The 21,694-nt window shown below is 38.3% G+C and overlaps 4 protein-coding genes across 5 annotated transcripts; 2 read left to right on the top strand and 2 right to left on the bottom strand.

Moving 5' to 3' along the window:
* The first annotated feature begins 519 nt into the window (after nt 1-519).
* rhof (ras homolog family member F) lies at nt 520-4,891 on the top strand. Its single transcript, XM_008424173.3, has 5 exons — nt 520-2,105; nt 2,264-2,351; nt 3,322-3,431; nt 3,750-3,884; nt 4,092-4,891. The coding sequence occupies exons 1-5, from the start codon at nt 1,971-1,973 to the stop codon at nt 4,254-4,256; spliced, it is 633 nt and encodes a 210-aa protein (XP_008422395.1). The 5' UTR covers nt 520-1,970; the 3' UTR covers nt 4,257-4,891.
* On the bottom strand, nt 4,890-15,571 carry tmem120b (transmembrane protein 120B). Its single transcript, XM_008424174.3, has 12 exons — nt 15,377-15,571; nt 12,418-12,536; nt 10,574-10,690; nt 10,399-10,458; nt 10,216-10,311; nt 10,046-10,135; nt 9,885-9,950; nt 9,725-9,786; nt 7,822-7,914; nt 7,487-7,551; nt 7,302-7,370; nt 4,890-6,475 (listed from the first exon to the last, which is right to left on the bottom strand). The coding sequence occupies exons 1-12, from the start codon at nt 15,554-15,556 to the stop codon at nt 6,371-6,373; spliced, it is 1,122 nt and encodes a 373-aa protein (XP_008422396.3). The 5' UTR covers nt 15,557-15,571; the 3' UTR covers nt 4,890-6,370.
* Nucleotides 15,572-15,753: 182 nt separating this feature from the next.
* morn3 (MORN repeat containing 3) lies at nt 15,754-18,948 on the top strand. 2 transcript variants are annotated; one of them, XM_081613651.1, is made up of 7 exons: nt 15,754-15,864; nt 16,964-17,132; nt 17,253-17,410; nt 17,494-17,653; nt 17,743-17,927; nt 18,518-18,604; nt 18,868-18,948. In XM_081613651.1, exons 2-6 carry the CDS (start codon nt 16,988-16,990, stop codon nt 18,581-18,583), a joined length of 714 nt encoding a protein of 237 aa, XP_081469777.1. In that variant the 5' UTR covers nt 15,754-15,864; nt 16,964-16,987; the 3' UTR covers nt 18,584-18,604; nt 18,868-18,948. The 2 variants fall into 2 exon arrangements, with proteins under 2 accessions (XP_081469777.1, XP_008422394.1); XM_008424172.2 differs by lacking the exon at nt 18,868-18,948 and having other exon boundaries at nt 18,518-18,665.
* Nucleotides 18,949-19,420: 472 nt separating this feature from the next.
* orai1b (ORAI calcium release-activated calcium modulator 1b) lies at nt 19,421-21,226 on the bottom strand. Its single transcript, XM_008424170.3, has 2 exons — nt 20,833-21,226; nt 19,421-20,749 (listed from the first exon to the last, which is right to left on the bottom strand). The coding sequence occupies exons 1-2, from the start codon at nt 20,944-20,946 to the stop codon at nt 20,192-20,194; spliced, it is 672 nt and encodes a 223-aa protein (XP_008422392.1). The 5' UTR covers nt 20,947-21,226; the 3' UTR covers nt 19,421-20,191.
* Between the last annotated feature and the right edge of the window lie 468 nt (nt 21,227-21,694).

The following is a 21,694-nucleotide window of genomic DNA, read 5'->3' on the forward strand; positions in this document are numbered from 1 at the left end:
AAGTCTTACTAGTTGTATGTTTCTGACGTTTAAATAAAGACTGTACACTCATTTTGGAGTTTTGTGCTATTTTATGTTTTATAAAAGATTTTCAGGCCCATACTTGAAAGGATTGCATCATCCAAATATAATAAATTACACAACATGTGCAGGGAACATTATTTCAGATACAGGCTGTCATTGTTGAATTAATAATGTACAAATCATCATTTATAAAATGCTTAAAATACCTTTTTCAAATAATACACATTTATAACCTGTCATTCTAAAGGGATAGCTTCTTCTACTAGCTGTCTTCTAACATAAATCTTCAAATTTGACTTTACAGCCTACCTCAGTTTCAGCTGAAATGCCTTCATGTTAAGTAAACTGGTCCATTCAAGAACATTTTGGTATGTTCTGATGATGAACGCTCACTCCCTGTGATCTACTCACTCTACCCGAGCAGATTGTATTGTTCTGTAATGCTCATCAGTTAAACTGTTTCCAAAATGTTTTCGAAAAATATACTTCACTTTTAGAGCGCTGTTAATTACATTATATTCTTTTTTTTGAGCAAGGAGTGATTGTTTGTTTATGCCTATTGTGCATCAATACCTCCCTAATCCGAGCCTCAGGGTCTGACTGTAGTTTGACACATTAACCCATGACTAAAAATCATGACACACTGATTATATTGTTCAATACGCCTCAAAGTACCTTCTCATTTTGACCTGGTGAGATGCTGAAACCTGTCTTGGAATGTTGTTGACAAAATGTAAGCCGTTTGTGGCTGCATAAAATCAAGTCCTCTGAAGACTTGGTGGATGACTCATGATTTTTTCCATGTAGTTTCATCGGAATAAAAAAAAATCTTCATTATACGAACAGATTCAAGATTTAAAGTAATTGTTTAATTTGACCAACATTTTTAGAGTTGAACATGAAGGTTGGTGACAAGGTAGCCTTACAACCTCAGAGACTTGTAGCTATTTGCCAAACATAAATCTTCAAAATACCAGTGGAAACGTGGAAAACAGCTGGTCCACAATTGTGGAAAGATCCGATGGCTGTAATGCCAATAAAAATGTTTCCATTGATTGTTGAAGAGGGTATAAATCATTTCCAGCAAGCCAATGTTTATTAAATGCAAATTAATACTTTTTTTAAATGACACTCCTTTTCCATTGTTTTACCTGTTGAGCAATGGTGTCTCAGTCATCAGAAGAAAATGTCCTTGTTGAATGGAAATAATTTCAAATGAAAATCTGAAACTCAGCTGAACTTAAAATATACAAACACTTATAAACACATCAAATATAACATTTTGTATCTTAGTTATCCCGCCTACTGGTGATATAAATATCCCACTCAAATTAGACTTCACAGTTTCTTCACCTGCCTCCACATGTACAAAAACAGTTTTCAAGATGGTGTGAGGTTACATTCACCGCCGTCAAAGCATCCTCACACTTTTCTGAACCACAGAAGTAAGAAATGGTTTTATGGTGATGTCCGTGCAAACAAAAGCCCACTCACTGTACTAAAGCATTCATGTTTTTAGGTTAAGTGCTATCTTCCCTGCATACAAATCCACACTCGGTGGAGGCTGTCCCTCACTTTGAGCCCACACCCACAGGATGAAATAAGCAGAAGAGGAAGTAGGAGTAGCCAGTCTTGGTAACGATACATGTGCAGTTCGGCTGCAGGCTCTCTGCAGCTCTCTGTGAGCATGCCTGATGATGGGGCAGGAGAGAAGTGTAGGGGGGGGGACATTTGGAAACGGCGTCATGTTGACAGGAAGAGGAAGTGGTGAGCTGTTTGAACTACCTGGTAAACCATGAGACATGCCTGTTCCTGTCTATGTGATCTCAACTCGATCCAAATGTAGATTTACCTGTTTTCACAAAATCTCTCACTAAAATCTGGAGGGAGCACCTTCTGCCTCGTACTGCCTGGAAAGTATTTGACTGTTTCGAGGGAACCGAAACATGACACAAAACGGTGCCGGACCCGGCAGCGGTACCACAAAAAAGGTGGAAGAACTTAAAATTGTGATTGTGGGAGATGGAGGCTGTGGGAAAACTTCTCTTCTGATGGTTTATGCCAAAGGTGATTTTCCAGAGGTAAGAGGAGCTCCCATTGAGACTTTAATATACAGACAACACTTTATATGGTAAATGTGAAAGATTTAATGTAAAAAATAAATTACTTAATGTGATCTGAAGTTGATATTAAACATTCAGTTACAAGAACAAGTCTGTCTTTTTGTTTTCCTAAACAGAAATATGCTCCATCAGTGTTTGAAAAGTATGTCACAACTATCTCCTTGGGAGGAAAAGAGATAAAGCTCAACCTGTATGACACAGCCGGTAAGAGAAATACCACTTCCTTATTACAATTCATCCCGTTTTCATTCTTGGCACAACACATTTCACATCATAAAGAAGGTTTAAAACATCTTGAACTCAGCGGTCACACACCTTGTCCTCATGTTGATAATATAATAATGCACACTGGCCCAGAGTCAGCAATGGTGTCATTTAATCGGGATGGCAACACATTTTAAAGTGTTTATTTTAGATAGTAAATTTGAGGCCTGTAAAATTTTATTGGTCACTGAATTGGTAGGTGAGCAAGAAATGTTGAGGAAGTAGAAAAGGTTGATATTTATGACAGAGAAACGGACAAGTTAGTGATAACCAACCCTTCATTACATACTAATATAAAATACAACCTGTTTAGTTTTTACTAGAAAAATACATCATTTTTTTATTTAGTTTTAGCTTAGTCTGGAATATTTTTATGTCAAGATACGCATCGACTTTAGTGCTTTCTTTAAAAAAAAAAAGCACTACATATTTAGTGTTCTGTGTCAAAGCTCAAAGATCTTTTGTACAGTTTCTGTTTTTTTGTGAACTGAATGAGCAAACCTCTTGTTTCCCATACTGACTTGGTTGCATATATTCATGGTAATGTTGCATTAATTGTGGTTTCTTTTATTTTTTTCTTCTCTTTTTATAATTACCCAGGAATAATAAGTACATGTTTGTCACACAGCTTCTTGTAAGATTCACAGGAAGCCGCACAGTACTTAAATGTTTTCGCTTTAGAAAGTAATGACAGTCTGTGCCGAAGCTTATCTTTTGGCAGGGCGCCCTGCATCTGTAGAGAGGGAAGCCTTATTCAGGATGTGGTTTTATGTCTTTACTCGCAGCTTTTTCACATGCTGGTATATTCATTATTGAGTGATGTTGCTCAGTTCTGCTGTGCATTACCACGCATGGTTTCTTCTCTAAAGCTGTTATTTTACCCACATAGCTTGTGCTTTTGTTTCTTTAGGACAAGATGACTATGACAGACTGAGGCCGCTGTCATACCAAGAAGCTAATCTGGTTTTAATCTGCTTTGATGTGACCAACCCTACCAGCTTTGAGAATGTTATGATCAAGGTACACACCTCTAACATACCTTGCGTCAAGCTATACACACACACACACAGCACAACACACAGCACAAAGAAATGGATAGAGATTCTTTATGCCAAAGTGGAGTTTCAGGTTTTATCTGCTAATGATTAATAGCGAAAGCTATGTTGAAGAAGTGCCGCATTCTTTTTGCTGATTAACTCAAGAACTATTGCCGTTTAAACCTCCATACAGATTATTAAGTCAAGCAGAAACGCATTTGGACACTTAACCACGGTAATTCAATCAGATAACCCAGGCTTCCAGTTCTCAACACAATGTTCAAATCTCATATTTATCTAGTGGTACCCAGAGGTGAGGCACTTCTGCAGGGGCACACCGGTGATCCTGATTGGCTGCAAAACTGACCTCAGGAAGGATAAAGAGTGTTCAAGGAAACTGAAGGCCATGAATCTGAATCCCATTACGTACATTCAGGTAAGAAAAGCGCATCAGCATTTACTGATCTACGAAGCAGAACCTTTTCAGCAAGGTTGCAGGAGGCACAGAGCAATGCGAAAGAGGAAGCGGCCAAACCAAACATTTAAACCACATTATCTCTATCATGTCCCAATTGCTTATTTTTATTTGCATGCTGTCATTCTGTCAGCCGCACAGTGTAATTCTCGGTGTGTTTGGGCCTAGGGCGAGGAGACTCGGCAGGAGATGAACGCGGAGCTCTATCTTGAGTGTTCGGCCAAACATCAGGAGAACGTGGAAGACATTTTCAGAGAGGCGACAAAAAGAGCTCTGGCCTTCAACCGAAAACAGAGGAACAACAAGAGAAAGAAAAAATGTCTTATTCTGTGAAGATACAAACTTTCAGGATCCCACGCTCTTGCAGGCAATTGTTAGAGGATCTTTTGCTATATTCAACGCATTTGGACACTTGAGATGCCAAATATAATTTGTGTCCTACACAGATATGAAAGTAAAAAAAAAAAAAAACCTGACCTGATAGGATGCGTCTTATGTGAACCCTGGAAGGCCGGTTAGTAATCTTCAACAGCTCAACAAAAATTGCGATTGCTGTAACAGGAAGGGGAGTTTTGCAAGTTGTAGTGACATTTTCTAATGTAGCATACAAGACACTTCTTGTATGCGTTTTGTACTTTTTGTTTATGTACAAGTATTTTTTTTCCTGAAAGTATTTTGCACCACAACTGCAGAAAGTTGTCTTTACCTATTTATTAATGGAAATCAGTTCTTGAGCTGACATTTGTAGGCAACATAATCCTACTTAGAATAGTTGTTGGTTTTCAATACGTAATGGTACTGTAACTTTAAAGTAGCACTGGTTGGCTACCAACATGGCAAAATTAGGCCGGTTAGAAATTCTTAACTTTACCAACAGCGCCCACTTGAGGCAGAAAATAAACTAGCACGTTAAATGTCAAGTGCTATCAATATTCTAAAATTAAAATAAAAGCAAATCTTCACATAAACAGTTGCATATTTGTGTTTAATGTAGCGTGGGTTTTGTTCACAACAACATACACAGGTTAAAGAAACCGGCACATGTCCTCTGTTACTGACCACACTTCAGACACATGAAATGAACAGCCACATTGTGAAATAAGATTATTTGTGCATTATGACATAAAATGTAACAATTTGATCCTCAAAGAGCTTCAATTTTCCCCCCTCGATAAAAAGGAGTTCTACGTGCTCTCTGAAGGAACTAACATTTGTTGAATTAATAACAAAAAAATATAACTGTGGCATTTTCAAAATAGCATGGAAAATTTCTTTTTTGGGGGTAGAGTAAGGCAAACACCCAAATTATGAAATAACAGATTAAAAAGACTGAAAAAAAAAAAAAAATTCCAGTGAATGATTTAATCAAAAATAAAAATGAATGTGTACTATTACAGAATAGTGGTACGCTTATGCAACTGAAAAAAAAAAACACAACAGTACTCTTAGCTGAATAAATCTGAGTAGTGGCACAAACAGCAGCATTTGATCACTTGTACAACATTATGCAACAAAATAACAGAAGAAACCAGAACGGTCAGGACCTGAAGAGTGCATTTTGAACTTTTAAGTGTCTTCAGCAAGATTAAGACCATCAGCCAAATTTCTGCTAGACGTTTTCTTGACAAAATGTTAAGGTTTAAAATGTAAAGCGTCTACGTCTGTAAGAAATATTTTGGGAAATCACAAGCTACATTTTTATGTACTTGCCGTTTCACTAAAGTTGGTGTTTAACAAACGTCAAATTCCCTTTTTAAATGAAAGTTTTCTGGCTAAAAACAACAAAAAAAAAAGCTCCCTCTGACTGTAAATAGAGCAAAGTACACCAGTGAGGACCTTTCCCCCCCTCTCTTTAACGAATGCTTTTAGAGTCATGGGCTTGAACTGTGTGCTGGTTTGCTCTGAAGTAACATGACAGTGACTTTAAAATGTCTCACGAAGAAAGAAAAAAATAAAGTTCATTGACTGAGGTGCCAAAGAGAATACAAGCCAGCGCGAGTTTGACCATTACTACTTCACAGAAGTATGCGCACGGCAGACGTTCAAGTGTTGAAAGGCAAACTTTGTTCTGTTCTGCTACCTGTCCTTGCATAATGATCTGAGCGAAGGCGCTCCGAAACTCGTGCACAAATCCATAGAAACACATTCTGTCCACAATATATACACAGAATAAAGCAAGAAACTGCTCCTCCTGTTTGGTGATCATCCACACTGGTTCACAGCAACATCAAGTTACCGTAAAGTAAGAACCTGTCAGTGGGATACTTTGGCTGGAAGCTGCTGCTGCTGCCATCGAAGGCTGAGAGAAGCCTCAGCTCCATCCAGACTCAGCCTGGTCGGTGTGGGGTCAGTCCGGTAAACGATTGTGCGTGTTTGACCTGCGATTGCTGGTCCTTTCAAGGATCAGAGAGGTTTCATCGAACTAATTCACAGTCGCTTTTTTTTTTTTAGATGTCCTTCTCCTTCTTTTGAACTTTTTGGTGGACGACTTTTAACGTTGTAAGAAAGTTTCCCAGGAAGAGGACGAGAAACGTTAGAGCCAGCATGAATATCTGAAAGCAAGCAAAGAAAACTTATTTTAATAATAAAAAAAAACGGTTAAAAATAAACAGAAACCAAACCTGTACTAGAAATAATTTTAACACCTTAAATGTGAAACTGTTGCAATAAACTAAATATATGAAACATCAACTATGTTGATCTTGAAGCAGCATTTCCCTAGACAAATGTTGTGCATCATTTCATGAAACAAAGAGACAAGATTGTGTCACCACTTGTTCGGGTTGGGATGAAAACCAACTTTCATTTTAGTCTTGCACACAAAATTAGTTTTCTCTTAAATTTTGAGCTGATTATTATTAAAATTCAAGAAAAATGAAACCCTAGTCACTCGCATTGAAATTGCAGTCATACACAAAATATCACCTTGTTTAGCTTCTTTTTCAGAAAATTATTTGTATCATTTGAGATTTTCTTTCTACACTGAACATGGTAAACGAAAGCATGGCATTGTAAACATGAAAATCAGGTGACTTTACGAATTACTATTTTTAAAATTTATTTTTCTAGAAGTGTAAACAATGAGAAAGTTAAACCACTTCTAAACGATCAGCATCAGACTTGTTGGGAACAGCAGCTGCAACGCTAGCGAATAAATCCTATGATGTTCAAAGCAAAGCCAGAAATGCATGAAGCAGGACAAAAACCTTTAAAAGTTTCAACAAACCTGATTTTTTAAAGCCCCAGAACATATGAGTCCCAGATCAGGAAATTATAGTGATGTTTGACATAAAAAAATATTTTTAAATGTAGCTTTTTCTTTTTTTAAACCAAGATATGTTTTGACTGAACGACTGCATCCATCTACCCGATCCTTACCTGCCACTCCTTACAGTCGTCATGTCTTGCCAAGCGAAACAGGGTCACAGAGTTGTACAGCTGCCAAAACTGCAAACAAATTAAGCATCGGCATCAGAACTTTTGCAATGTCTACAAATGCTAAATGTAATGTGCCATTTTAATGCATTAAATACAAGCAGAAAGGCAAGACTTGTTCGACTTACGTGGCCAAAGAATAGAAACGGCAAAAGGAAAGTGAGCCCTCTCCACATCCACGACTGAAATCCCTCTGCAAAAGAAACCCAACTATAACCTTATAGTGCCACTGACTAAGATATTATTACACTACTACTTTATATTTTCTGCACAACAATCTGACATTGGAGATAGCTTGAAGATGCCTCACTCGAGTTTCCCAGACATCTGCATCCCAACAGAGTAAGAGCTACAGCTGTCTCCATTCTTCACCTTTACCCCAATTTTCTAGACATGCTGCTGCAGATGACTCGAGGGTTCAAACGATTGAAATGACTAGCACCAAAAATAGTGTACAACTCACCCACTGTGAGGTCAAGCTGATTTCTCTCTCCCAAAGCGCGCAGCCTGTATAAGCAGCCGCTCTGGTAGTAATACTGGAGGAACTGAACAAAGCCTAGGATTGTGGAAATGATAGGAATATAATTACTGGATTATAGAAACGTGATGAGGATAAACTGATTTCACAGAAAAATATATAGGTAGGGAGACAGAAAATACTACAACACACCAATTATATCTGCTTAGGAAAAAAAATACAACCATTTAAGGTTTTGTACCCTGAAATTATGAGCAGGGATTATTTAAATTAAATGTTTTTTAATCTGAACCATCGCCTGAGATTGATGAAAGTTACCACATAATGAGCATCAATAAGCAATGATTTTAATCACTAGTGTGCAACACGTTATACTCTCCAAGTTTGGATATTAACTTTTCAAAACGGCCTCAATTTTATTCATTTAAAGCTTATTTATCCAATTGAACAATACGTACAATGGAATTTAGGGTAAACTTGCTTGCTAGAAGCAAATATTTGTCAATGGTTTAAATGTATGTATTTATTTTTTTAATCTTTGATATTTACTTTCACTTGTTGAATTTTCAGATGAAACCGCCCTGAAAGACAAACTCAACACTGCTACTGGCTTTGATAGAACTGTGAGAAACTGGGAGGAGAAAAGCTGACTAAACGAAGAACATTTAATCAGTAATGTACTGATCACACTCAAACTCATAGTTTTTTTTTTTTGTTCCAAATATTTAGCTGGATTTAATTGAACAAGATGATGTGTGAAAGTAAATGCTGTTAGACTGTTTTTGGTCTATAAACACCTAAGTTAATAACAGAACAAAATATTTCTCCATATGATTTAAGAACGGGCTGCACAGTGGCGCAGTTGGTAGAGCTGTTGCCTTGCAGCAAGAAGCTTCTGGGTTCGATTCCCGGCCCCGGTCTTTCTTCATGGAGTTTGCATGTTCTCTGTGCATGCGTGGGTTTTCTCCAGGTACTCCGGTTTCCTCCCACAGTCCAAAAACATGACTGTCAGGTTAACTGGCCTCTCCAAATTGCCCCTAGGTGTGAGTGTGTGTGTGCATGGTTGTGTGTCCTGTGTGTCTCTGTGTTGCCCTGCGACAGACTGGCGACCTGTCCAGGGTGACCCCGCCTCTCGCTCGGAACATTAGCTGGAGATGGGCACCAGCACCTCCCGACCCCACCAAGGGACAAGGGTGCAAGAAAATGGATGGATGGATGATTTAAGAACATAAGGATACAATTGGCATATTCAGTTCTCTGATCAAACAAGCGATTTAGGAGGGCCCTTTGTTAAGAATGGAAATGTTTAGTCACATCCCTTCATTCAGGAAACCTGGATTGTTTTCTACAGCTGATTTATGACGCCCCACTGTGCAGGCAGTGTGCTAAACGCTGTAAAGTGAGCTCAAAGCTCACGCCGGTGCCACCAATCCTGAGCACAGTGTGGTTAGCTGCAAATATGCTGTCATGCAAACATAAAAAAAACAAACATACAAGCCATCTTTGTTTCACCCTCTGAATGGGACTATTTTTTATCAACATGGTTTTTAAAGTTCAAACTGTAATACTGCATTTCAGAAAAGAAGGAAATACAGAAAGCGTTAGGATTATTGGTCAGATTTACAAAGAAGTTTCAACGACTGGTGAAAATACATAAAATTTGAGAAGGATGAGTGAATTTGCATTAATAGTTGCGATCGCGTCTTTCTGGAGGGACTCATTAAACCTAGTAAAGTCCTGGTGGACGATGAAATCTTTTTTCACAGCACTGCATGATTTAATTTCAAATATACAAACATGTCAAAAAAAAAAAAAAGAACATTAGACAAGAGAGAAAGCCCTTTTGGGGAAAAAGCTAAAATCTGGGTAAGCAAACCACAAGACTTACTCTGATAAATGGAGAACGCCAGGAACTGGTTTCGAAACATCTGATACATTTGTCCCTCAGGCCTGTCCAAAATTGGTGACAAACAGAAACATGCTTTAGCATTTTATGAATTTCACCTTCTTGGTGTGTTACTGGACAACATGCTAAACAGGCATCTCACCAGGTAAGCATAACACCTGACAGGAAAGTGGACACATAATGGTGAGACACCCACCAGCCTTTGATCCTGATACAGAAAAAAAGGGAAGGAGAGCAAAAACACATGCGTTATTTTCAAAACCCAAACATAGAAATCTTTATGCAATCGTCGTCAAAACACACCTGGAACCATTAGTGATGAGGATGCTTTCCCTTATGGTCAAAGTGCAATAGTACCAGACCAGCAAAAAGTTGAAGATTTCATCTGTGACTCTGGAGATTGAAAAAAAAAGAAAAAAATTATTTAAGAAAACGTTATAAGACTACTCCTTCAAGAGGAAGCATTACCTTACCGGTAGTTAAGAAAAAAGAGGCAGGTTATGGCTCCAAACATCAGGATTATCGTCATATAAAGCTTGAACTTCTCGTACTCGTCTTTGTAGGCAAATCTATGCAAATGAAACACGCGTGAGATGGGCAAGTAGACAACATCTTCTTTTCTATCTTGGAGACAACTCGGTTTGCACTTTCCATACTTTGCCTGATTACTGAGGAGCGTCACGTTCACGTTGCCCAGGACCAAACTCAGGTACAGTCTGAAATAAATAAACAACACAAAACAGGTCAGTACAGTTTCATGGATTAAAAACAGTTCTCATGTTACCGAATAAGGAAAAGAACAAATACAGGGAAAAAATAAACAGCACACACCCGTTCTTCTTTGGCAAATAGGCTTCCATATCGAAGAAAACATTTTCTTTTTCTTTGATTTGTGATTTGATGTCTGTTATTATTTTCAGCTGATTTTCATCGCATGTCTGCGCACACCTGTGAAGACCAGAGTAAATGCTGATGAGCAAGACAATTTCAGTGCCAGAAAAATATGTTGTTTTTGTTAAGGCAGTAACCCAGTAACATCCGTCTACACCTGTGACTAGGCCTGTCACGATAATCAATTTTGACGAGCAATTAATTGTCTAAAAAATTATTGCAATAAACAATAATATTGTTTCAAGACATTTTGACACTGATTTAATGGAAATGACCAATAATGCATGCAATTTCCTGCCATAGCTATATACACTTTATTTTCAAACGAACACATAACACTGGAACTGATAAACTAAACAAACAAAACAACCAAAAACAAAAATAAAATGGATTCGGAGTCTCCATTAACAAAAAAACGTACTTGAATAAAAACTAAACAACATAAAGCCAAAGTGGAAATAAATACTGCATTCAACCAAAAGAGTGCAGATATGAAATCTGTATACTATATTGCCCATCAGTAATCACAAGATTTAAATAGAGAAGATGGGCACATCCGACTACCTAATGCAGTAGTTCACACTACACGATTTTTTTGCCCCTATTTTCCCCTTATGACAATCTTAGAACATTGACCGCTGGTGATTTCGTAACCGATCATCCTGCAGTGTGTGGCGTGTTACGGTGGATCGTCATGGCCGCTCCGATCTAAATCAGGGATTTCCCCTGACTGGAAGCGTCAATGCCCATAGGTAGCCAATCAGAAAGCTCGGATTCTCCTCCATGTTTTCTGAGGGGAAATTACGGAGGGGAATCCCAAACAGCTGACATGTGCAACCAGAAGTCCAGCGGACATTGGAGATGATTTGTGGAAACAACATTAATATTTATTCAACATTTTGTGCAAAGAATGTAGAAATGACAAGGAGAGGAGTTGGAGCCAAATTGCTACCGCAGTTGATAAACCCATTAAGTTTTCAGCTGTTCTTCGTTAACGTGACATAAATAGGTTATAATGATATTCATTCAGTCAGGACTTTGATCTGACTCTATAGCCACATGCATCACAGGTAGATTCTAGTAAAACATTGATTAATGCCTGATTTTAAAACTAGTTAACTGGACTTGTAGCCTTTACTTTTTGCCTATGTGACTGGACACCACACGGCACGACAAACCCGATCGAACCGTTACACCTAGGATTTCTGTCAGGTTTTGAAAATGGGCCGACAGTCCGCCAACAACTCGTGTAGTGTGCGCTGGACATTACACTAAGGAAGAGCACTGGAGTTGAGCCCTTTCATTCAATGCCATCAACAGAAAGAAAAAAAGACAGGAAGAGATGATAAAGCTGATAATTAAAATGAGGTCAATAGGTTTAATTTATCGTGCGATTAATTGATTTATCGCTTATCGCGACAGGCCTACCTGTGACTAGAATCAGACTGAGAATGCGCCTTGCAAAAGTATCCATATCTCTTCATCTTTGTCATGTTTTGTGGCGTTACACCCACAAAACTCAATGTGCAGCTGCTATCTGGTTGGATGGTGAACAGTTCCTAAACTCTTTAGTCTTTTGCAGCCTCTATTAGATTGTCTTGTATTTAGGCAGAAGCTTGTGGCTGAAACATTAAACAATGTGGGAAAGTTAAAGGAGTATGGAGACTTTTGCGAGGCAATATAGATATAGACACTTCAGTCCAAGCACATCATTAACTGAGTCTTACTGTTTTGAACCCAAACAAAAAAAAAATTATTTTCCCCTGAATGCGGGCGGTACTCACTTTTTCAAGCTAAGCCTCAGGTCTTTCAGACATTTTCTCTGTTTGCTGATGGAACTGCTGCATGTCGCCTGAAGATTGGTGAGCTCCTCCAGTTTGTGTCTGTATATTTTATGAGTTTCCTGGAGGTACAATAAGCAGAAACATGAGTTACATTAAGACACTTCTACAGATGTCAAAACACTAACATTATTTAAAACAAAATAAAAAAAAATTGTCAGCAGGGAACGCTTTACTCTGTGAAATTTAATTTGAACTCCGTCTGAATAAAATCCGCCCATGACTCTGCATTAAGCGGCGAGATAAACAACACGCCGCAGAATGAATTTATCCCTGCAGACAACACAATCTGACCGCAGCCAATAATAGATTTTTAGAAATGCTTTTGACAACTTAACCTAAACAGACTTGATTTTTGGGACTCTAAAGAACGTGGTTTTGTCTCTACGTCTTGGTTCCTTATTGGTTTGCTCTTTAGGTTTTTGTATTTTAACCAAGTCCACCAAATGAAACCACATACAGATTTCTGCTGTGCAATAAAACATCCCGGGGTGTGTGATATAAAGCACTTCCTGTGCTTTATATCACATGAGTTTTCTCACATTAAAGCTGTTGATGTGCACATGACCAATTGAAGGACCACATCTTACCTCAGGTCAGTCAGGGGTTTACATCTGAACAGTTGAATACTTGAGGTTACGTTGTGGAGGAAGTGGTATGATTACTGCCAAGGAGTGACTTATTGTAATATGTTGAATTCCTGGCTCTACAACATAATTCAAATACAATCATATTTTATCTAGCCAAAGGGAAATTTAATTAAACACTCGTTTAATTTTGTGTTTAATTTCTAAACACTAAGTAGGGCAGAAGTTGTAATACTTTTATTATTATTCCATTTCTAAAAGGCCTTTTACAACAAACTTTACAATAAAACTGTTGCCTTGTATCAGTCAAAAAAATAAATGTTCATACATGTAGATGCTCTTCACCGTTTGTTAAATAGACAAACTTAGACTGACCAGTTTGGCACTTCTCTAGCATTTCTACTTTGATATGAGAAAACACAATCTCCTTTAAAAATTCAGTTAATTGTCATTTCATGAATACATTCACCACATTGCCTTGCCATTTCTTATGGATGCTGGATCTATGACTACCTGACAAACAGATCACAGTTCATTGGATGGAAGGTCTTTGTGTCTAACCAGGTGGTCAGCAACACAGGGTACTGTACTGCACTGTACTTCCTTTTCACCTTCAGATTTACAGCCGAAGCCTGACTTATGTCCTCTACGGAAATACTCAGATGATTCTGCAGTCGTCAGCTGTGTCAGAGATGGACAAGAATCTGAGTACAGAAAGCTGGTGGACCGCTTTGTGCCATGCTGTGGGAACAATAATCTTATCTCGAATGTGAACAAAACAAAAGGAGATGATTGTAGATTTCAGGAGAAACAGGGTAAGATCAAACCATATTTCCATCAAGGAAGAAGAAGTGGAGGTGGTTAAGGAATATAAATATCTTGGTGTTCACCTGGGCAACAGACTGGAGGGGAGACGCAACAGTGAAGCCGTCTATAAGAAGGGTCAGAGTAGGTTGTTCTTGTTGAGGAAGCTAAGATTCTGTTGTTGAGAGCATCATCTATTCTGCCACCAACTGTTGGGGCAGTAGCATCAGAACCAGGGACCTAAAACTGCTCAAGAATCTGTTAAAGAAGGCTGGTTCTGTTCTGTTCAACCTCTTGAGTTGATTATACGAATAAATATTTTACATAAAATCAAGAACATTATGGATAACCCTGACCATTCTCTGGGACTGTCTTAGAAAAACAAAATGTCTTCAGTCAGAGGCTTCTTCAAATTCACTGTGATACAGACTGCTACAGGTGATCTTTCCTGCCAACGCCATCTGCAATAAATCTTTGAAGAATTTAAATTAAAAAGAGATACAACAACATTTAATTTCCCTTTGGGATCAATAAAGCATTTTTGAACAGGAAAGCACACAGGTTTCCAATTCAACAAGTTTGACATATAGTAAGGTAATAATGATGGGACCTTTTAAGCAAATATGATTCATTTATTTAAAGTAGTATATAACATTATTGTATTAGGGAATAAGGAGGCACTACCTGAAGAAGAAGCAGCAGCAGGATTTAAAGAAATAGATAAGTTATGTCTCTTTCTTTCACATCTGTGATACTGCCAGTGTCTGTGACACTGAATCGTTTTCATTTTTTTAATGCGTTCTCTACTGATCATGCACCTGAACAAGTTTATTCAAGACTACGATAGACTCTGAAAGAAGGATACTTAGCACTAGCATTCATAATGGAAATCCCTGAACAGCTGACCATCACCACCACAATTTTCTTCCCTGAAGAGCAGCTATAGATTTCCATCTTCCATGGCATTGCAGATACACGTCTAAAGTTAACTTGATTATGATGCCTCGCCGCACTGGCATCGTCTGCTCATGAGTTATTTCAAGTTAGCCAACTGTAGCAAAGGTGAGCTAGCCTGACAACTAATGACAGAGGGTGGGAGTAAGTGGCTATTAAGAGTTTGCCAAAGCAAAAACCTAAGCAAAAAACACCTTGCACGACCTTTACGTAACTTTGGTAGCAATTGTGTAACCAACAGCAGCATGAAGGCTTTAGCTGGACTATAGCTCTTCTTTAGCGGCAGGGAAAAATGTCAAGTAACCTGCGGCTAATGCTAGCTGCTACAACACAAGGATGTTGCACTACAGTCAGAGAAAATAAAGTCATGGTTAAATAAGTTCACAGCTTAGTTGGAGCGATATACAGCAAGAGCGAAGACTAACTACAGCGTTTTAAGTCTGAGCCGAGAATGAATGGCGAAGAGCAAAGAACCAAAGTGCCAAAGCCCCGCTACAGTGTCTGTCAGTGGCACCCACTACACATGAAAAACACTCGATTAAGCGAGTTCTGGTTACCTGTAATTGTTGGTATTCCTTTTCTATTTCCTCCCATTCTGCCTCAAAAGTGGGTTTGGACATCGTAGCAGAACGAAACGTGACGGGAAAGACACTTCCACCAGGTTCCACTCCGACTGGCTCGTCCTCACTGCACCCAAAGACTGCTTCTCCGTGTTTTAATTGTACCTCAGAGCGCATGCGCACAACCAACGATTTAAGCAGTGTAGCTAAACCGCAGCTGAACCCGCTTAAATTCAATAAACACTTCGGTAATTTTTATTAAAGTTGTTACGATATTGGAAAATAACCGACAGGTTTAATTATAAATCATTTTAATTTGGGGTTTTAATAAATTCGTTATTCACCAATCACAGTGCACTTTACTGTTGCTATGATACACCAAACAGTTTATTGTTCTGCGGAAGAAGTTAATATAGCTTGTGATTTCTTGATTTTTCCTAGCGGGTTGAGTGCGTTTAAGTCATCCGCTTGGATACACTGCAGAGGTACAAAATACTTTTATCTAACTTAAAATTTCTGGACGGTGTTTTACATTAATTTATGTTTTAAGCACATGTGTCCCAAAAAATCGCATTAACTGTCCAGATGTCTTCGTGATTATGTACAATATAGCTCCAAAAATATTTTGTTATAATCTAATTTGATTGTAATTTTCTGTGATTATATTGTTTTTGATAGAACGATAAGGCCCATTTTGATTGAGAACGTTATTCAGTAATGAAAACAAGGGTATTAGTCGTATGAAGGTTTGGTAATTTTGCTAATTTTTGCTGCACGTTCATTAGAACGTTCTGCAATGACATAATAGTCAACAATGAAATTAACTAATATATATATTTTTTTAAACAAAATCTCAAGAGAATTGCAAAGGAAAAATAATGTTACATAAAATTCAAGTTCTGACATTGATTTTGATGTACATATTTTAAAGGGATAGTTCAGATATTTTAAGTGGAGTTCTGTGAAGTTATTATCAGTAAAAGTCCCCCCACTTTGATAGAAAAAATGTCAAACTCCAGCAAGTTTGTAGAACACCGAATACATTCTCAGAAGTGTGAAGGTGCTAGTCATATGGGCCTTTGTTTTAGCTGATTTTTGCACATATACACTTATTTTTTTAGCAAGAATGTTAAGTTTGTGGTTGTTTTCTCATCTGTACATCTTCCGTATCAGTACATTAAAGTTGGATTGGTGTTCTTTGGAGTTGTAACATAGATGTTGCTTAGCTGAGACAACTGCAGCAGACCTAACAACATTCTCTTGTAAAAGTCTGTATTGTTCTTGCTAATTTATCACTGTGTCTCAGGTAACTAGCTGTAAAGATTAGAGTACTCTGAAGATTTCAATATATTTCTATTCAAGAGAACTTTACAAAAACTCTGAATTATCCCGTTCAGTAAGCCACAAGTGTAAGAAAACCCTCTGGCATCCCACTGTTTTGAAACTGTTCTGTGCAGAGTATAAACTTCAGATTTGCTGAAGCTGATGATCATTTTAAAAAGCAAAAACACTTAGTCTGTAAATAAATGGGCAGTGAGTGAATACACCGTCTTAAATGTTTAAAATATTTTTTTTTTCTCACAGGATTTCCACCACATCCTTCCAGTCATGCCAATTTATAAACCATTTAAGAAAACTCTCCCACCTTCAGTACAGAAGGATAAAGATTCCCAGAAATGTGGACTACGGCACACAGTTTACTCTGTCTGTGGAAATGAATACACCGGAGAGTGGCTGGAGAACAAGAAGCATGGTTAGATAACACTTTTTATTTACCACAACAAAACTTGCCAATAACAAGTTAGCCAATATTAAACCAAATACTCTGCAAGATGAAATTTGAGATGACTGACTTTTTGAAAACTTTGTCAAGGCAAAGGAATTCAGGTTTTTAAGAAAGCTGGTGCCATTTACCACGGGGAGTGGACATACGGAAAACGTAATGGTTATGGCACCTACAGTGTACAAATCCCGGAAACAAAGGAGTACACAAGGAAGTATTGTGGTCAATGGAAAAATGGAAAGAAGCATGTACGCTTTATTTATTATCTTCATATTGGACTGTGAAACACACGTATCCAGATAGTGATATATATATTTTTCTATCTTTTTAGGGATATGGGACATACTTCTTTGACAGCTCAGCAGTGTATGAGGGGGAGTGGACAGATGACCAACACAACGGCTGGGGAAGGATGTATTACGAAAATGGAGACATTTATGAAGGAGAGTGGCTGAACCATAAGACTCACGGCCGAGGAATTATTAGATTTTGTAGGAGAATATTTATTCCCATAATTGCAAATGAAAAGCGTTTGGGCTCCAGTATGTCTAATTGGGATTTCTACCAATTTCTCCTGTAGCCAATGGAAACTGGTATGAGGGCTCGTGGCGAGATGGGAAGAGGAACGGAGATGGAAAGTTCTATTACTCTGACAAAGGCCTGCTTTATGAAGGCTTTTGGGTGGATGGGACAGCAAAATGTGGGACATTTGTAGATGTTGGAAGGGAATCAGCACCGTCGCCACCTGAGTTTCCGTTTCCAGAGGTATGTGACTATTGACAGTTATGACTGTATTGAAACCCGTTCACTTCCACACTCATTTTATCAGGCAAACAGAAAACCTGCTGGCTCCCTGAACCTTTAACTCCTAGAATTATATTACCCAGAACCCTTAATCAGTTATTCAAGTAGGAGCTCAAATTGGGCCTAAAACCTGGTTCCTCAATTTTATTTTTATTTTTTTTACAGCAGTCACACTATGAAGTGAAACCCAAATCCCTTCGAACTCTTGAGATGTACAAGATTAACACATTTTTACAAAAATAAGCAAAAGCAATAAGCCTCAAAAATGCTGCATATGCAACTGTGAAACTTGTGAAAACAATCAGAAAAGCTTCACACCTTCCCTCTTCAAATCTATCATATTAAAAACCTACACCAAGGCAGCTTTCTGGGGTCAGATTTGACCGAGGTAATCTGTTTTTATGCTGGCAGTTGCAGTGAAAACAGTGGAGGGCCCACAGAAAACTACACTAGTGGTTCCTGGAAAGTTTGGAAACACACCTAAAAGTATTCAGTTCAGTGACAAGGATTCAGTGACAAGGATTGATACGTATTTCTGTTCTCTTTGCAAGATTCAACTGGTGGACATGGAGTTGGTTTTACGGGAAGCTAGAGCAGCTTGCCAATGCCACCAATGAAGAGCAGTAGGAGGAAAAACGGCAAGTTCCTACTTCATCCATTTACCAGGAAGCCAATAAAATGATGCCATCCATTCATTAAGTTCTCTTAGTCACAGTTTTCATTGAGACTCCACTTTTTTGATCATTAATTAATGACACCGGTGTTACTATTATAATTAATAACATCAAAGAAGCCTGAGGTCTTTCGTTGTGGAGTTTGCATGTTCTCCCTGTGCACGTATGCCTTCCACAGTCCCATAACATGACTTTTAGGTTAATTGAATTCTCTAAATTGTCTTTAGGTATGAATATGTGTGTGTGTTGCCCTCCGATGAACCGGCGAGCTGTCCAGAATGCATGCCGCCTCTTGCCCAGTGGCAGCTGGAGATGTGACCCTTCAAAGATCGACGAGTGTAGACAATGGATAATTTGATTTGCTCATTTGTTGCCTTCAAGAGCGGTAATATGTTCAATTGAATTTATTAAACCTATTTAGAAATCCACCAGTTCCTTCAGTCAGGGTCTCATCTCAACCATGTCCAGTCACTGACATCCTTACACTTATAAGTATCTGGATAGACTAACATAATAGTTCATTCAAAACGGACTGATTTAACTGTTGAAAACAAAACAGTCAAGTGAGAATAAACACTATTGATCCCTGCAGGCCTGTAGTGCATGTAGAATGTGTAATAAAAACCATAACAAGATAAGTTTAAAAATATAAACTATAGTCATACAAATGATTGCTTTGTTTAAATGCAGGTATCCTGATTAAAATGTTTTGATAAGCTGGAATTTACAAGGACAAAAATTAAAGATGACATGTGTTGGACATCTGAACTACAAGTCCCATTTAGTTAAAAAGTGTTTATTAAAACACAACACATGTCAGCACTCTATTAATACTGTAAGGTTGGCAGCTTATTAGTCAACACATACAGCAAACTGTTCAAAACTGCCAGGACAGTAGATTTCTTTAAATACACAAAAAGTTAAAAGGCTCTGTTTCACAAACACAGATGTGCAATAACTGATAAACATGATGTGTTTTTTACTAAATGATAAATAAATGCAGCAGGCAACAGAAATAAGTCCAGGCATGATATGTCTGACATAATGAGTAGAGCTGTTATCAAGCACACTACTTTTGGCCAAGAAACACATAAACCAATAACATGTACAACGTGTAATTCCTCAGCAGGTCAAACTTCAAAATATATATCTTTAAAAAAAAAAAAGAAAAAAAGATCAGATAAACGTTTTAACCAGGAAACAAATGGTGGGTGGATATCTGATCACGAGTGGTAATATTAGGCTACTATCACATTAAGAACTTTGTGATTTCCAGCTACATGCATTATGACGCATCCATGAGATCAAAGTAAGATAAAGTGTCTTCTAAAAAAAAAAAAGAAAAGTAAAACCTTCAAATGGTGAAAGATCTTTCTTGTAAAAATGTAAATCCTAAATTTCACATTAAGATAGTGTGTCTTCTAAAAAAAAAAAAAGAAGAAAAAAAAAAGAAAAGTAAAACCTTCAAATGGTGAAAGATCTTTCTTGTAAAAATGTAAATCCTAAATTTCTGCCCTCTCGGGAAGTTCCAATACAGATCGGGGTATTTGTCTATGGGAACTGGGAGCTTGGCGATTGTAAGATTGAAGATTCCCCTCTGTTGTCGAGCTCGTTTTGAAGCCTGGTGAGGTTAGACAGCTCCTCCAGCTCCTGAAACTGTCTGTCAGTCTTGTGGCTGACCAGTGAGCGATAAAAATGCACAGCAAAGACTATGAAGATTAAACCAAACGGGACCATAATAGAGGTTGAGGTAATAGCAGCAGCCACACCAGAGGAGAAGGTGCTGTTGTTGGATTGGTCGGGCTTAATGGGCAGAAATTTCACCCAGCAGAGCAGAACAACCTCGGCGAGGAAGAGCAAAGTCCCAATCACAGTTGAAAAAGCCCACGCCAGCTCAATGTGTCTGTGCATCCGCTCATGCGGAGACTCCTTCACAGAGTTGAGGTTGTGGACGTTGCTGACCGCCTCTATGTTAGGCAGAATGCAGGTGCTGACCATCAGAGCAAACAGGTGAACAGCAACGAGCACGGTAGTGCAGGCACTGAAGGCGATGAGGAGAGCAGGTGGGTATGGATATTTGTTGTCGAGCTGCACTTCCACCATCGCGACCTAACAGGAAAGGACAAACAAAATGTCATGTGATTAGTTCATCTACAGGGGACTAGAAATTAATATACGAAGTTGATTTTTACCATGGCAAATCCGGAGAGCAAAGCTGATGTCCGACTTGAAGCTTTCAGTTTGGCTCGACTCAGGTACAGCTTCCTCCAGGACAGGGCTTGCAGTGAATGCTCGTTCAGACTCATGTTGCGCTAATTATCACAGCACCGGCCGAGCGGCGCAACTGTTTGGGAAACCTTGACCCACAAAACTAAAAGGAGTGCACAACTACGTCCCCTCAGGAAGCATTTAGGCTCGTCGGCTGACTGTAACTGCGGAAGCTATTTTTTTCCACCCACAGTCTTCCTTCAGCGTGTTGATCTGCTTTGCACCTTAAATTACCCACAAGTCTACGCGCGGCGAGGGTAACATCCGCAAGTAAATAGTGACGGGAATTTCGAATCTTTTCCGAGATCCGAATCTTTTGGCTCAATTAATTAAAATCAGTTGATTAACAGTACCAAACATAAAAACATCAGTAAATTAGAATATGGAATAAGTGATTTCAATGATTTTGACTAAAATTAAATGAAACCCCAAGTTTAGTTTCAACTACCTTTAGGAAATTGTGAAGCAAAAGTCATTCAAGAGCTTGAATAAAATTCACAAGCTGAACTTATGTCATATTTGTGGACATGTGCAGACATGCATTTGTAGAATGAAAATCCAGTCCAAAGTAACAAACTAAAAGCTTAGACTTTCGCAATATGCTGGATGTTGGAAAAATGTGAAAAGTTTATTGTTAGATGAAAACATCTAAACATTAAACTCAACAAACAGCAACACATGACAGAATTATATAATACTAGTTTCTTATGGCACTTAATTTCAGTATGCTGAGATAATCAGAAGGAGTCTGTAGCTTCTGTCAACATTCTGTTGTGCATATGAAGT

The sequence above is a fragment of the Poecilia reticulata genome, chromosome 12 (genome assembly GCF_904066995.2).
Source record: "Poecilia reticulata chromosome 12, P_reticulata-male-v2, whole genome shotgun sequence".
Classification (NCBI taxonomy): domain Eukaryota; kingdom Metazoa; phylum Chordata; class Actinopteri; order Cyprinodontiformes; family Poeciliidae; genus Poecilia; species Poecilia reticulata.